Below are 14964 nucleotides of genomic sequence, written 5' to 3'. Positions count from 1 at the left end.
GCACACCAAATAATCATCTATGCAGCGAACAACTTTTACTTGTTCCTTCTGTTGCATTTTTTCAAATATACGCTCGTTGCAATTTGCAAGAAAAAATGTCACACAGGACCACAGCGGAACCGATACAGATACCACGTTTCTGCACAAACAGCTCTGCCTCGAAGGAAACAACAGTGGAGTTAAGGTAGTGGTTCAGCAGCTCCAAAAAACCTTTGACTGAGAGACCGCCCGCATTGCGAAATGGAACCTCTCCATTTTTTCTCAATACAAGGTCTGACAGCCTCAGAAAGATGTTCATGAGGGACCGAATAGAAAAGGTCCTCCACGTCAATGGAAAAACCTGTTGTCCCCTTAAAAATTCCTCCCTGTAGGAACTCTAAAATTTCTTCAGAATTCCTGCCCAGGAGAGGATCCCCCAGCTCCAACGCAGAAAAGTGTTGGAGCTGGGGGATTTTTAAAACTGTTTGCAAGCTGTGCTTTCGGCTTATAACTTACCCTCGATACATCGGTCTGTGGTGGACTGCAGCTTTGAACAAGGCAGGGACGTCTCGTGCATTAAGCAGGCACATGCCCCTGCAACATAGCGCGACGTAAACAAATGGTCCGAGATGTTTCTGGGACAGAAGTCGGGACAGAGCAACAGAAGGTGATGCTAATGCGGGGAAAGCGCATGAAAAGTAGAGTGGTAGCAAAGATTGGCTCGCACGCTGAGAGTGCCACCCGTCCTGGAGTGCAGGCGGAGTGTGTGCCCCGTTCCAAGCTGCAGCTGGTGGGAGCGGCCTCCATGTTCCTGTCCGCCAAGTACGAGGAGATGTACGCCCCCGTGGTGGACGACTTTGTCTACGTCACGGACGGGGCCTACTCCAAGGGGGAGGTGCTGCGCATGGAGAAGGCCATCCTCAACAGGCTGGACTGGAGCCTGGGCCGCCCCATCCCCCTACACTTCCTGCGCAGGATCTCCAAGGCCGGACAGGTCGGTTCCTAACCTGCCCCAGGGAAACGTCGAATGTTTCTTTAAAGCTGCCATTTTTCTTGGCAATCTATGTTCGGGTTGATGGGCGAGATCCCAGTCCGGATATTGATGCGACAATGCGGTGCAGAAGCCTCGGGGACATCGATAATGCGCACTCTACAGAGTGTTTGGTGCATGGCTAAGTATCAATGGGCGACTATGATTTAGTCTTAACCACTGTGTAAGAAAGGTCAGGGGGTGTGACGTCCTTCGAAGGCGTCAAACTTTCGTCCCCGGTTCTCATACGCGCCACCAGATGTTGCCACACACATCAAGGTCTACGCGAGGCGGTGAGACCACCTGCTACGCACGGAGTGAAGCGTTCGGCAACTGCAGCGAAGCTTTACACAAACTAAAGTGTAGGGAAAAGTACTTTTAAGCGGCAGTGGATATTTCTGATATTATATAAGGCTATTAACCATTCCAAAAAGGGGTTTTTGCTGGCGTCATTTCTAGCGTTTGTGCGTATGGCGCGTGCTTCCTTCCTTTCTGAAGCAAAGAACACTCGAGCGCTTTGTCAGCATGCAAGCGGCTCATAGTCGATTGCGAAAAACAGGACGCCGTGGTGACGGTACGCTATTTGCGTATTAAGTACGCTCCAATTGGGCACCGCCGGCAAAACAGTTCTCTCGTTTGTACAAACAAGTTTATTTTAAAATAAAAACGGCACGTTTTTGGTATAAGTTTTAAAAGATGTCTATGTTCATGAGCCTCACTTACAACTAATACATAAAGTGCCTTCTGGCAGCATGCAACTTTTTTTTTTTTTTATTGCAACATTCCGTTAAAACGGTCAACTAAAATTCTTTGATGCAGCTGGCCTACCGACAGTGAGGACTCGTTGAACTTTAGTTCTGGCAGATAAACGAAACGTGGCAGAGATATGCTTTGATTTATAAATTTTGTTTATTAGAGAAGTTAGAGAAGCCTTTCATTTTTAGGAAAGAGCAGCATTTCACAAACAAAAGTCAACACTGCACTACTCGTGCACTTCCAGGTAAAGTAACGCTGATTCTGTTAAAAAAAATACTTGCGAGTAAATGTACATAATGATAAAAGAAGTTTCAAGAGCTGAAGATATCTAATAAGGCAGTCGTTTCGTAAGCTTTCGTTTTTTCTTTTTCTGAAATGTCTGCCATATTAGACCTTTCCTGCTCTTCAAACTTTATGGATTGTTCCAGGAGAAGTGGTCTACTGAACTACCTCTGAGTGCTTGCGCAGACTGAGTTTTGTTTGCCTGGTGAATGTTGAGCTGTTTGCAGTACTGACGCTTCGCATCCCAACATAGTAGTGTAAAACGTGCACCATGACCTCCACTTTGTGTTCCTGGCAAGGAAATAAGTGGAAATTGTCCAGGACATGCTCAATGGTTATGTCGTACGAGTGATGCAGCACTAGTTGTGGCTGTTTGTCCAGTCTTGCATGCTGAGCAGCTTGTGTTTTTAGCAGTTTCTTGCACAGAAAGCCTGCTACATAATAAATTATGCATTCAATGGCTGATGCAGGGGCAAATCAAATAGATCCTCACATTAAACGTCATCTTCAACTCGACCGTCAAGTTTCCTTTCGAGCTCTCCTAGTCGCGACTCGCACGGAACATCTTCCTTGAATGTTGTGGTTAAATCAGACAAGCTTAGGAGATGCAGCTCTTCACTGGCATGAACTTTACAGTTTCCGTACTTGGGCGGCTTCACAAGACTGTAAATACAAAGCATGTTATACAGTTGCAAAAACGTAGGCATGCGGGGATGTTTGTTTGGTCCACCTGCTTGGCGTATCACTCTGAAAAATTTTTCGAGAACACCCCGATTAAACTTTGCAGTTAACACAAACTTGAAATTGCATTTCGTCAACTGGTGACTTGTGACTTGTTGAGAGAATGGTCATTTGCAGTCCCTCAGCAGTCGATTGTGATAAAAAGTTGTAAGGACTAATTCTTCCTGCCTTCAGTTCTTTCTCCCAGTCATTGAGCCATTTCAAGGAGGATTCAAGTTCTCTAAAATGTTTGCCTTCTAGCTTTAGACCTTCCTTTGGGTGCCTACGATTTAGCGCATCAAAAAGGGTATTCATCCGCACTGTAAGGTCAATTGTACCTTAGACATTTCCAAGTCCAGCGGTTCCTCTGTTAGAGGAAAACTCCAGACCTCTTGCAACACTGAGGGTGAACACCTGAGTTGCAAGCTTGACCCGCATTTTTTCAGTGTTCGAAGAGTGTATAAATGAGAAAACGTCAGCTTCAAACAAGCCCTCTCCTTGCCTTCAGCCTTCGTACCTTCTACGTAAAGTTTGTCATAGTGTGACCAAAAGACACAGGCACCGTTAATACAAAGCACTTTCTGCTTCACAAGGCGATTCTGTACACACTTGATAAGGTGCGGTGCATCCAACAAAACAAAAACCTTTCGGTCTTCACATGCAGGATTGACAAAAGTGTTCCTTGCACCCTCTGACACTCCTGTCTCATCAAACTGTTTCCGCATGGACCGGTTCGTCGCAGCACCGTCACAAACACTTGCATCCACAAATGCGCCGGCATCCTCGAGGAGAACGGCCTTCAGGATGAGCTGTGCCAACACAGTCCCTTTTTTAGGGCCACGGCTGGCAAAAACAGCAACAGGCTGCGACAAAAGAGCGAAATGTAAACACTAGTCCATGGTCTGCAAGTTGGTTCGGTGCTTCCACTTCCTTTCCAAAGTCTGCATGGCCTGTATAGGTCATAGTTTTTACATTCACCCTCATCTCCTTTCGGACGTGGATCTCATCGAACATAAGGATCCCGTGCCTCTTGGAAGTATCTTTTGTTACTCGCTTTTTCTTGAAAGCAGAGAAAAAGCGAGTGTCAAAGCCTCACTTGACACGAACCATAGGTAAGTACTTCCTTACAGTTGGTACACAAGGAAGCGGCAGGATGTTGTTGTCTCTTAAAGGGGCACTGACACATCAAAATAATGTATATTTTTATTATCCGAAACGATTGAAAATGATGCCGGGACATTGCCCTCAAAATTCTAAACTTGGGAATTCAGTATTTCTGAATTAAAAAAATAATTTCCAAATGCCGAACTTGAAGTTCCCGCGTGATCCGCGCCAGTGCAGTGAGTCAAATTTTGCGGTCTCCTGCGACTCGACTTTCGTTGGGACCTCTGCCGTTGCCACAGCAACCCAAGGGGAGGAGGAGGTGAGCAGGCGGGATAAAAGCCAGCGCGGGAAAAAAAAAGTTTTTTCCCCGACTGAGCGCCGGCAAGTTTTCCGAAAGAGAATACAAATCCAGGTAGCGACATCACACCGAAATCCGATTTTTGGTATTTCAAAAAGAGGGGCCGTAGTGCATTCGCAGTTGCGTTAGAAAACATGTTTTACGATTGCCGTTATTAAATGGTATAGAAATGTCGCCTACAAAGCTTCTAAATTTCCTGATTTTTGACGTCGCCGATCAAAAGCAGCAGCAAGGAGGTGAGCGCGGGAAATATAAACGCCAAAAATAAAAAGGCACGCGCGCAGGGAAATTTTTTTTCGCGATGCGGTTTTCTTTGTCTATGACGACAACTTGCATTGTTTTAGACAATAAAAAATAATACAACCTTTGGGGTGTCAGTGCCCCTTTAAGGAGTATGCCGACGGGCTGCGGATGTGCAAGAGCAGACAGAGCAGGAGCCAATGCTCAGTGTAACATGTTTTTCTTGTTTGTGCATTTGGCAGCTGCAATGCACTCTTTTATAGCTGTTGCTTGTGCTTCGGGCATATGCAAACCACTCAGTTTGTCCTCCAGAGCTTCATCAGAAATTCTGGACAACTTCGCTTGAGTGTCCTTCAGCTGGCAGTTAAGTGACTGCGCTCTCTTTGCTAGACGAACAACTGATTTCTTCAATGCATACTGGGCTCTTCTGAAAGCAAGCACATTGCTGTTCCAGGCAGTGGTCAGGCAGATATATTGAGGACGTCTTATCCCTGGTCTTGTCCAGCGTACATTTTTCATGAATCCAAAGTGTAGTCACAAGGCACTGGCAGTGTGAGCACGCACTTTCACTGTCCTTGAGCAATAAGGCACATTGCTTGTGTCGCCACCGACCTGCGACATTAACAAAAGCACCTGCTGGGTGGACATTTGGATATGACTTAACGCTTGGTCCACCAGCACACGAACAGGCCTGGTGCATATCTGCAACCAACTCTTCAACATTTCGACACAGCTGACGTCACCAGAAAGATTGAGGAATTTGAGTGTTGCTCGCTTACCCAGCGGAGCCACATTGAGACCTAAATCTTCATCAATGCTGACCACTTTCCTTGCAACCATGTGAGTCGGTGGGGCAGAGAAGTAGTTGTAGGCACCTTCGTTTTCCACAACACTTGCTTGTGTTGTCGCTGCTCTAGTCGGATAAAACTCGTAGAACACAATAGTTTGGAAGCCGGCGACCTCAACCTTATGACACTCCCAGGCGCCAGTTGGGAGGGGTACACTGTCTGCCTTTTCGAAGATGTTCTCGAACGGTTTTGTGACTGGCAGGGTGGTAGTCGGTTCGGCAACTTCGGCACAACTTGCAGGTGCACTTTCACTGACCATGGTGCACTCTTGCAAGGCTTCAGGTGACGAATCGTCTTTGTGGCCAGCATGCGAGCTCTCTGAGCACTCCTTTGTGACACGGTGTTGCTTGGTGGGCGGTAGGCACCGACGGTTTGCGGGTCCTTTTTTTTTTTTCTCGTTCTTTGTCAAGTATCTGGGGCACCCCGGGAACTTTGTTGGCACTGCATCTTTTGCCAGAGCAGCTTTCCTTGGCGCACTTACGAGAATGTGGCCGTTGTAGACGGCTTCCCATGATTTGCTCACAAAGTTTATTTCAAAATGTCTCTCGCAGACTAAGTCTGTCGGCTGCAGTAGGTGGTCTTTGCGCGGGATCGCGTGACGCCATACCTTCAGACGGTAGTCTTCTTTTGTGCATGTTTTATATCCTGCGTTGCACCATGGCACGAAACACGTTTTTTCCATTGCCGTCAACTTTTGGTAGCCGAGACGGACCGGAAACAAAGCGATAAACTGTGCAACAATGAGCCCGGCGCACGCTATTGCTCACCAAGGACGGCAACGGCCAACCTCCGTGTCGGTGGCACGTCCTGGCGGAAGGGGAGAGAATCGCATGCCCATCTTTGACGCCACGGCTCTTCGGTGGAGGCGCAGCGTTACGCCACCTGAAGTATTTCTATCGCAGTGGTCTTAACGCTTTCCTGACCTCAGGGAAAGTGCCAAATTTCGAAGGATCCGCCCAAACGCTTTTATTTTCCTAAATACTTTGCCTATCGTGCAATATGACGCACAAAAATGTGGCCAATTTGTTTTTCCTTCAAATTAAACAAAAGTTAGCATAATGTATAAAAAAATGAAATTTGATTTTTTGAAAATGCGATGTTACTGCAGAAGGCGCATAAACACCAAAACTTTTAAAAGTACAGTCACCGACCGATTATTCGGACTTGGAGGGGACCCCCGAAACGGTCCAAATAATCAAGCAGTCCGAAAATTCGGTAAGTGAAAAAACTTGCCTTTATTACGCCTAAGCAGGATTTAAAAATCCGTCAAGTTGCTTGCTTCATGTTACGCCTGCTCGCGATGACGTCTGCTTGCATTTGGGCGAGCGTCGTGTTCTCGTCGTACACATCCAATAGCAATGTTAATGCGTTTGTGATGTCCGCTGTCAATGGCTGCGGGCAGTAGTAGTCGTCGGAGTCTCATTTTCTGCTGATGCGAGGAACGAGATCGGAGGCGCAAATCCACGAGCGCGAAAGGGCGATGTGTAAGTGAAAGGAAACAAAGCAAAATGATGATGATGACGTGCGGCTAAATGGAAAAAAAGGGTTAGCATAGCGTCACCTTGCGGTAAGACTCGGCAGTACTCAAGTCGCGTTGCCACGCCAATTCGTATGCAGCCACCGTGGAATTCCAAATGGCCGCTTCTCAATGCTGTTTCCCTCCGATTGCTCGCGACGATTTTGTCCAAATAATCAAACTTTCTGACTTCGAGCTGTCCGATACATTGGTCGTGAATATACACTCCTTTGATGGGTTAAGTCACGGTTCCTCCTTCAGGTCCGAATTATGCGAGTCCGAAAAATCCTTGGGGGTCAGATTAAAAAACAACAAATAAAAAAGAATTGGAATATATGAACCTTCTCCCTCACCCATGGCTGTTACTTCGGAAAATTAGTGTGTCTAATTATGTCTACTTTTGGTTTGTTGGAGCGTTAACGATGAAACTCAGATTGGACCCCTCACATTTCCAGCAGAATGCTCTTTTTGTTGTAGCCTCAATGACAGTTTCTTGGTAGGTAGCAGTTTGGTCCTTGTTGAGAAGAGAGAATGTGCGCTCCAGAGTGGATACTGAAGGCCCTCTCTGCACAGGTGGACATAGTGGAGCACTCCCTGGCCAAGTATGCCCTGGAGCTCTCCCTGCTGTGCTACGAGCTGTCCTGGGTGCGTCCCTCGGAACAGGCTGCGGCGGCTCTCTGCCTAGCCCTGCAGCTGGACGGCAAGGCCTGGGACCCCACCCTGACCCACTACGGCCGCTTCAGCCAAGCCCAACTGGCGCCCACCGTGGCCAAAATGGCCGCCCTCATGCTGGACGCCGACAAGGGAAAGCACACGGTGGGTCCCTTCCGCTCTTACGGGGAACTACATTCACACATTTGCCTTTATAACAGTTTTTTCTAGTAGTTGGTAAGACCACAGTCAAATGCTCGAACACACCCACAACGAAAGCACAGGTCATTCGCTGCACCTGATTGGTCTAGCCGATAAAAGGGCAAGTATGACCAATGCCATGATGTTGCGCTTTTGACGCTGTTTGATCGGTTATAAATAGGCTATCATCAGCTGCAAATTGAAGGGACACTGCAATGAAAGAATCCTCTTTTTAATGGGCCTACGCGGGACAGCTCATTTTGTTCTCTAAATTTTTCTCCAAAGGAAAAATGTTGCATAACATTTACGCCGCTCAACGCAGTTTCTGCGGTGGTCACAGCGCACTCTAAGCCCCTCCCCCCCACAAATGAGTTGCCCCGCCCATTGCTACTGGATGGGCTTGGCTGCTCGGCCAAACAAGCGAAGAAGCCTAGTGTCTCCCTTTTGCAACGTTTAGATTGGAGTGTGACAGCCGCTGGCAAGTTGCACGAGTGTGGGCGCTGTAGCCTCCAGCATTGTCCGCTATTTCGCCGCCGCTTATCGTCTGCAATGCCCGTAGGAGGCAGACACGCTATGCGTTGGCGTCCATTCTTGCCTTGGTTCGTCTGCTACTCCGCCCCCATCTATAAACTTTTCTGCTGCTCGTCAGACCCGACCACAAAAGCAGCATCCTAGAGTTTCATTGTGCCCGAGCGACGGTCCAATACAAACATCTGTTGCCGTCTGTCGATGCGCAGTAAAAAGCGACAGAGAGGTCTAAAAAAAAAAAAATGACAAAAGAAATGTGTAATCCTTTTAGCTCCTACATTCTCGTTATATTTTTCGCGTGGCTTCTACGATCGTTATATTTTCACGTGACACCTGCGAGCAAGCTGGGTGAGCGTCGTAAGGCGCAATTGAAACGTGACCTAAAGATGTTTGCTTTGGCAGGCCAGGTGCACCCTCAAAACTTGAGCTATGCTTGCCTTTCGAAGCGAAATGACTGGGACATACCCGGACGGCCTCGATGCAAGCCGATCGCCCGATTGCCTTGGGCCGAAATGGCTCGCAAATTCTTAGCTGCATGGGTATCTTCTGGGTAACGCAACCATGGTTGCACAATTCGCGGGGCTACGGGGCTGCTTTCACGGAAACCATCATCTTTATTTGGATTCAACACGTGCCAGCGAACCAATTGAGCGTGATTGAGACACATGTCGTATGTACTCGAATATAAGTCGACCATCAATAAGGTCGATGCCTTTATATTAAACTCGCAGAGAATAAAAACAATATATAATAAAAAAAAAAACAGGTTGACCTTTCATTTTTTTTGTGAAAGAACAAGTTTGGGCAAAAGAAAGAAACTAACCTTTATTAATGGCACTCTCGCAATCGTCGTCGGAACTTCCGGAAATGTCATGGTCATCGGAAGCTTTGTCAGCTTCATCAACATCCTCACAAATTTGCAACAAAACCTCACTGCCACCCTCGCAAAATGACACCAAGATACAAAAGAGGGTGGAGAGAAGCGACCAGAGATGACATACAAAGACGCGACCAACATCGCAAGAAGCAAAAGTAACCTCCGTATTGTTTGCTTTAGTGCACATCCGCAAGGGAGAGAAGGAGGGGGCAAAACACCAAAAGCTTTCGGCAAAGTCAGCTCGATGACTGGATGGCTCCATGCACCCACTAACATTCTGAAATTGGGTCGCAAATGTAGGTCAAAACTTTCTAGTCGCTATTTAGGTCACCCCTTAATTTTATGCAACATTTCCAAAAAGCTCAGTTTTTCCACCAATTCACTATTTACCTTGCGACTCACTTTTGTGTGGAGTTTTTCTATCTGCACATGCTTTCTACGAGCGTTCGATCGATGACTTGTTAAAACCAGGATGGACAAAAAATAAGGATTAAAAAAGAAGAATCGGACATGTGATTTAAAGCAGATTTTTTATGATTTAAATTGCTGATAAGCTGCTCTAACATTATCTGCTTCATGCTGTAGACTTTTGTGCTTTGAAGTTGCTCCAAAATGCATAAACTGCTGCTCCAAAACTAGAATTTTGTGCGCTTACAGTGCTTCAAAATCCAGATTTTTCTGCTCCAAAATCTGTTTGACCTGTCTCCCCCCCAGAGGGCAAGCGCCCGACTCGGCTAGCAGACAACAAACCAGGAGGTTGCCGTTCTCCATCTTTGGGCTGTAACGAACATCGAACTCTCGCTCATGGCTGGCATTTTTATGAAGTGGTTCGAGTGGTTATGGCTACTCCAAAATCAGCCTTTAGAGCTCTGTTGTTTTATTTCAGTAGATGGTCAACTAGTGTATCTTTGTTCCGTTACTTCAATCGCAGTAGAGTCGGCCAGCACCTCAACCACTGTGTCTATTGCACTAGGAGAGCACGTTTTTATTTATTATTCCCGATTTCCACTCATTCCGCATAAGGCCTACACCGGTACAACCTTTGTATAGTAAAATGGCTACAGCAACCGGATTTACTTTTTGCTGGAGCGACCGGCTGCTTTGACACAGTTATTCCATTTCTTTTTTATTTGCGTGCAGGTAACGTCGTAATTCAACTGTTTATTTTTTTTATTATTTAATATTTATTGAGCATAGCATTATACGATAACTTGCATATCAAAATCCGCTAATCTGCGCTTGAAATTTCTGGCACGCTGGCCGAGCCTTTCGTTCGTTTTCATCCGTGTCACGCTGCGGTCAAATGCGTATATAACCACGTTTCATATCGCACATTCTCTTTCCTATATGGATGAAAACGAACGAAAGGCTCGGCATGCTGCGGCTGAGCGTCTACGCAGACAAGCACTACCAGAGCTTCACCCCAATCAACATCATTCACCATGTGAAGATGCAGCTGTTTTTTGTTTTTTGTTTTGCACGAGCACGGGAGCACGTGCTCCTGAGCGTGTGAGCTCACGAGCCAGAGCACGTGCACCCGAGGGTGGATGGACATACGGACATGGCTAGCCCCTAAGGAGCTTCACCCCTGAAAAGCGAGCGTTAGTGCAGAACCACCGATGGTGCTATTGAACATTGCTGAATATGGTTGAATGGCGGACGGCCAACCAGTCCGCGATAGGCCTCTCGTCCACGTGGAGACCGCCGTCCGTCGTTCGACCATATTCAGCTAGGTTCGAAGCACCATCTGTGGCTCTACGCCAACAGCAAGTGTTGAAATCTTTCATCGCTTTTTTCAGGGGTAACTGCAAAGAAAGATTTTTTAAACAACCTAATTTGGACAAGCATGCCAAAAAAAAAAAATTTCCGTGATAAAAAAATTTTTTACAGTTATATTTATTACATGATACTGATTTAAGTTTGCGGTTATTTTGTTTGTTTTAAATCGCGTACCACAAAATTGGGGTTCTGTGATGTTTAGCGCTGATTGGCTGCTATACTTCTCATTGGCTGAGAGATCGACAGCTTAGATCTTGGTTGTTAAACCTTTGTTATATGTAGCAAGTTCCTTTTGAGCGGCATATTTTTACGTTTAAAGAATAAACCATGTGATGAAAGTTATTATTCTTTACAAAACGCTTATACAACTTCCGTTTGGATTCATACCATAACAAATGCTTCGCCATTCTTTCATGGCCGCCGAAGTCTCTGCTCCCGTCTGTCTCGCCTACCTCGACTAATCGTTTCGCCGAAGTGATCAGTGTTTCGTGCTGACCCAGGTGCTTGAGTGAGACTTCTTAAAGTGAAGCAGTGTGTGTTTAGCAGCTGTCGCAGGTGTACGTGATAGGAAGCGATGCGGGGTTTTGGCTTTCATAACGCGATTCTTTCGTTTTCCTCTTTGCTTGCTTAGCGTGCTTTTTTTTCTTGTTTGTTTGTACATGCAAATGCCTAGTTTTCGGAGATTTCAGATGAGTGATCCCGACAGCTAGCCTTCCAGCAGCCATGACGCCCCGAATGGAATGCTATTTCGCTGGAAGCTATCGGGCATTCGCGTAGCGACAAACGTGTCCAGTTACGTTCTCGTCATAGCGCTCCGGAGGCCGTCAAAATTCGCACCGGGTGCATCGAACATCCGCGACTAGACACAGCTGTTACGTAAAAAAACCTGGCACAGCCAGGTTATTACGTAATGGCTGTCCACATAAGCCTTCGGACGTCCAAATTCTGCGTTAGCCGACAGATTTTTTTTTCTCCGCTTTCGAACCATCTTATGTAAAGTTGCTGGAATGAATGTGTACTGTTATCGTAAATCTTGGCTTGTGATTACGCCTTTGTAGAAATAATTAGTTTTGTTGGAGAGACGAAAACAACGAGCATGGGAAAATCTGTTGCATATTCCGCGTACCTTGCGAAAAGCGCGAAACACGAAGTCCGTACCGTCCCGGCTTCCCAGTCTTCAACCTGCCTAAGAGCAGTTTGTACCTGCTAGGTGCTAGTAGGTATGTCTACTGAAACTGGAACTTGAAACTAGGGGCAGTGCCAGAGAGCAAAGACAAAGTTCGAAAAGCTTGTTCACCCTCCCCAATTTCTGAACTCTCAAGTGATTGTACCTTAAAGGGCAACTCCGCTTCTTTTCCAGTAGTGCAAAACTGTACAGTTCTCTTTGTTATCATCTACAAAACCCCCATGGCAAATTTTACGACGGAATTCCGCCTAGAAGTTCATTAAAATCGCTGTCAAAGTTTGACAAGCACGAATCCGCTGGTTTTGGATGGGACGTGCGGGCCAGACAACACTGCCCGGCTGCATTTCCGCTTCCTCCAAATTCTTTCTCCCGGCACATCCGTGACGTCATCAAACATGTACAGCTTTTTTTTTTTTTTTTTTGTTTCTTGGGGAGAGCACGGGTTACGCCAGCGCCGTGAGAGACGTGAGTGGCGCGCTCGGCCGGCTCGGCGCTCGACTATTGATACTACTGATAGGCCCATCGCCTCGTTGAGCGCGGCTAATCTTCTAGTTAATCTTCTATAATCTTCTGGGAGGAGAATAGCGACGCCGGTGCTAATCCAGGAGGCACAAAGGAGGATCCTGATAAGAGGGGAGCTCCTTCTTCCCCTTGTATATCACGTGGGTGTACATGCTTAGTGATGCCGAATATACAATGTTGTCCGGCTTTGCCACCATTTCGGTTTCGGTTTGTGATCATGGCTAGAGTAAAATTACACGAAAAATATTTTATTTTTCTCGAAACAAAGGATTGGGGATTGTTTTCGAGTGCTTCAAAGAGCAAAATCGGCCACTATCTCAAAATTTTTGAAATTAAGCGGAGTTGCCCTTTAATAAATGCACAACGCCTCTTCCCCCCCCCCCCCCCCCCAAAAAAAAAAGATACAACTTATGTTCGCCACGTGAAAAATGGTCTCAGTTCATGCATCTGTGAGCAGGTAGGAAGTCTTGCCCAAATTTATTTACACCGCACGATGAGCGCAACACGTCACTGTGCAAACAGTCCAACAACACGAAGCGTAAAAACAGCAGATTTAGAACAACAATTCGGAGTCCATTGTTCAATTGAAACGGAGTAATTTTGTTGAAAACGCCCGCAGCTTTTTACTCGCTGTAAGCGTTGGGAATCTTCAACATTTTGAAACGGAAAGAAGGAAGATTTACTTTTAAAAACGCTCGCTGCGTCCTCCCGGACCAGCTTGACCGGATCAGCTGACAACGACGGGACTGAACCCGTTGAACCTCAACCCCACAACAGCCAATTTGCGCTCAGTGTTGGGTGTCTACTTCCAACCACTGCACCACACACACCACAAACGTTTCAGTTCTTTGTCGCATCGCCGCGTTGCACCAAACAGAACGAGATCACCGAAGTCAACGCAGCGCTGTCGTGAACGTTGGCTTGTGGTTGCACACTCGTGGACCCTGTGACTTCCTTCGTTTTCAAAGCACACACGACGATTACGAATAATACTTTCGGTCCTCCGGGAACATCAGACGGGCACTTCTCCGGTCACGTCTTCGCTATGCGCTTGCAAACCGTGCAGCTTCTCGTGTTCCGTCGAACCAAAACAATATTGGTGCCATGTTTAAAGGGAAGATGGGACGGTTCTGCATTTGAGAAAAAACACTTGAATTGTGTTCACTTGGTCGTTGGAATAACAGATATCCCAATTATGTGTCAATGCGACGCACCGGAGAGCCACAAGAGCAATTTTGAAATAGGGCTGAAGCCCCGCCTCTTTAGCCTTGAGCAGCCAAAAGATCCGTCGATGACGTCACGTACAGCGACTGTCTTTCGCGTTTTCTTGCGTTCTACAATACTTGCGCAGAAAATGGTTTGGGTATTTGGGTTCACGGGGTAAAATTACACTACAATTCACTTCTAACTCATTTTTTTCAGGAAGCTCCGTAGCTTCCCTTCAACGCGCATTGTTGCCAGATCTTACCAAAAGTCGAGACGCTGCGTCATTCACCTCCGCAGCCAGGTCAACCCAAAACAAATCCAAGAGTGAGGGGCGGGGCATAGTTCTCCTCCGCGGGGGTCGAAAGAGCGGGAGTTTCAAATGTGGGGAGGTTCCGACTCTGTCTAAATTACGTCCTGTGGCGTAAATATTGCAAAAAAGGTTGTTTTTTTTTGCGGAACATTTCTTTTGTGACATGCTTGTCCCAATTAGGCTGTTTAAAAAAAAACTTTTTTTTCTTTGCAGTTACTCTTTAATAAGCAAATCGGCCGCGCACGAGTGTAATTTCGGGAGTTTTAGGATGCCCATGGATAGAGTTATAATCATAAAGGGAGTATGTGCATAAGGCACTTTAACTACGTTGGGACCAGCATTGCGCTCAACCCTCTGGTCTCCTCCTCGCAGACCACTTACCAGAAGTTCAAGAGCAGCCGGCTGGAGGCGGTCAGCACCCTGGCACTGTCGCGCAGTGCAGCCCTCCAGAAGATTGCAGGACGCACCTGAGCTCGGACCGTCGGGTTGCACCTTCAACTCAATGCCAGAGCTTTTAGCATCATTTTGTACAACTACGTGTATAAACTGCTTTTAGACCCCTGTCGGTTGGGGGCTCCAACCTCCGCCCTCTTTGAGCACCATTGATGGTCTTAGCGATATGTACTTTACTCGAATATGATGCATTTTTGTATGAAGCTGGACTGGGCAATTTGGAACTTTGTCCACGTTTTGTCCGTACCCGTTGCGATGTTTCTCTTCATTTTCAACTTTGACACATGGTTTTTTTTACTGCTATTTATCATTTTTTCTTCCTTCCTTTCCGATACGCGGGTTTGGTCGCAAATGGGCAATTTTTTTTTAACGAACTGCCTAGGCCCGCAGATGGGTCCGACTGATAATAGCAAAAAAG

At 46.6% G+C, this 14964-nt stretch overlaps 1 protein-coding gene across 1 annotated transcript in view; it reads left to right on the top strand.

The window, feature by feature from the left end:
* The window catches only part of LOC121836182 (G2/mitotic-specific cyclin-B-like), a 33261-nt gene extending 18588 nt beyond the window's left edge, over nt 1-14673 (top strand). The window contains exons 6-8 of the mRNA XM_042291004.1: nt 737-973; nt 7407-7649; nt 14466-14673. Coding sequence (XP_042146938.1) covers nt 737-973; nt 7407-7649; nt 14466-14564 — 579 coding nt within the window. The 3' untranslated portion in view covers nt 14565-14673. The remainder of the gene's footprint in view (nt 1-736; nt 974-7406; nt 7650-14465) is intronic.
* Nucleotides 14674-14964: the final 291 nt, after the last annotated feature.

This window comes from Ixodes scapularis, unplaced genomic scaffold (genome assembly GCF_016920785.2).
Source record: "Ixodes scapularis isolate PalLabHiFi unplaced genomic scaffold, ASM1692078v2 PGA_scaffold1__304_contigs__length_218370807, whole genome shotgun sequence".
Lineage (NCBI taxonomy): Eukaryota > Metazoa > Arthropoda > Arachnida > Ixodida > Ixodidae > Ixodes > Ixodes scapularis.
This window is presented reverse-complemented; position numbering and strand designations above follow the sequence as displayed.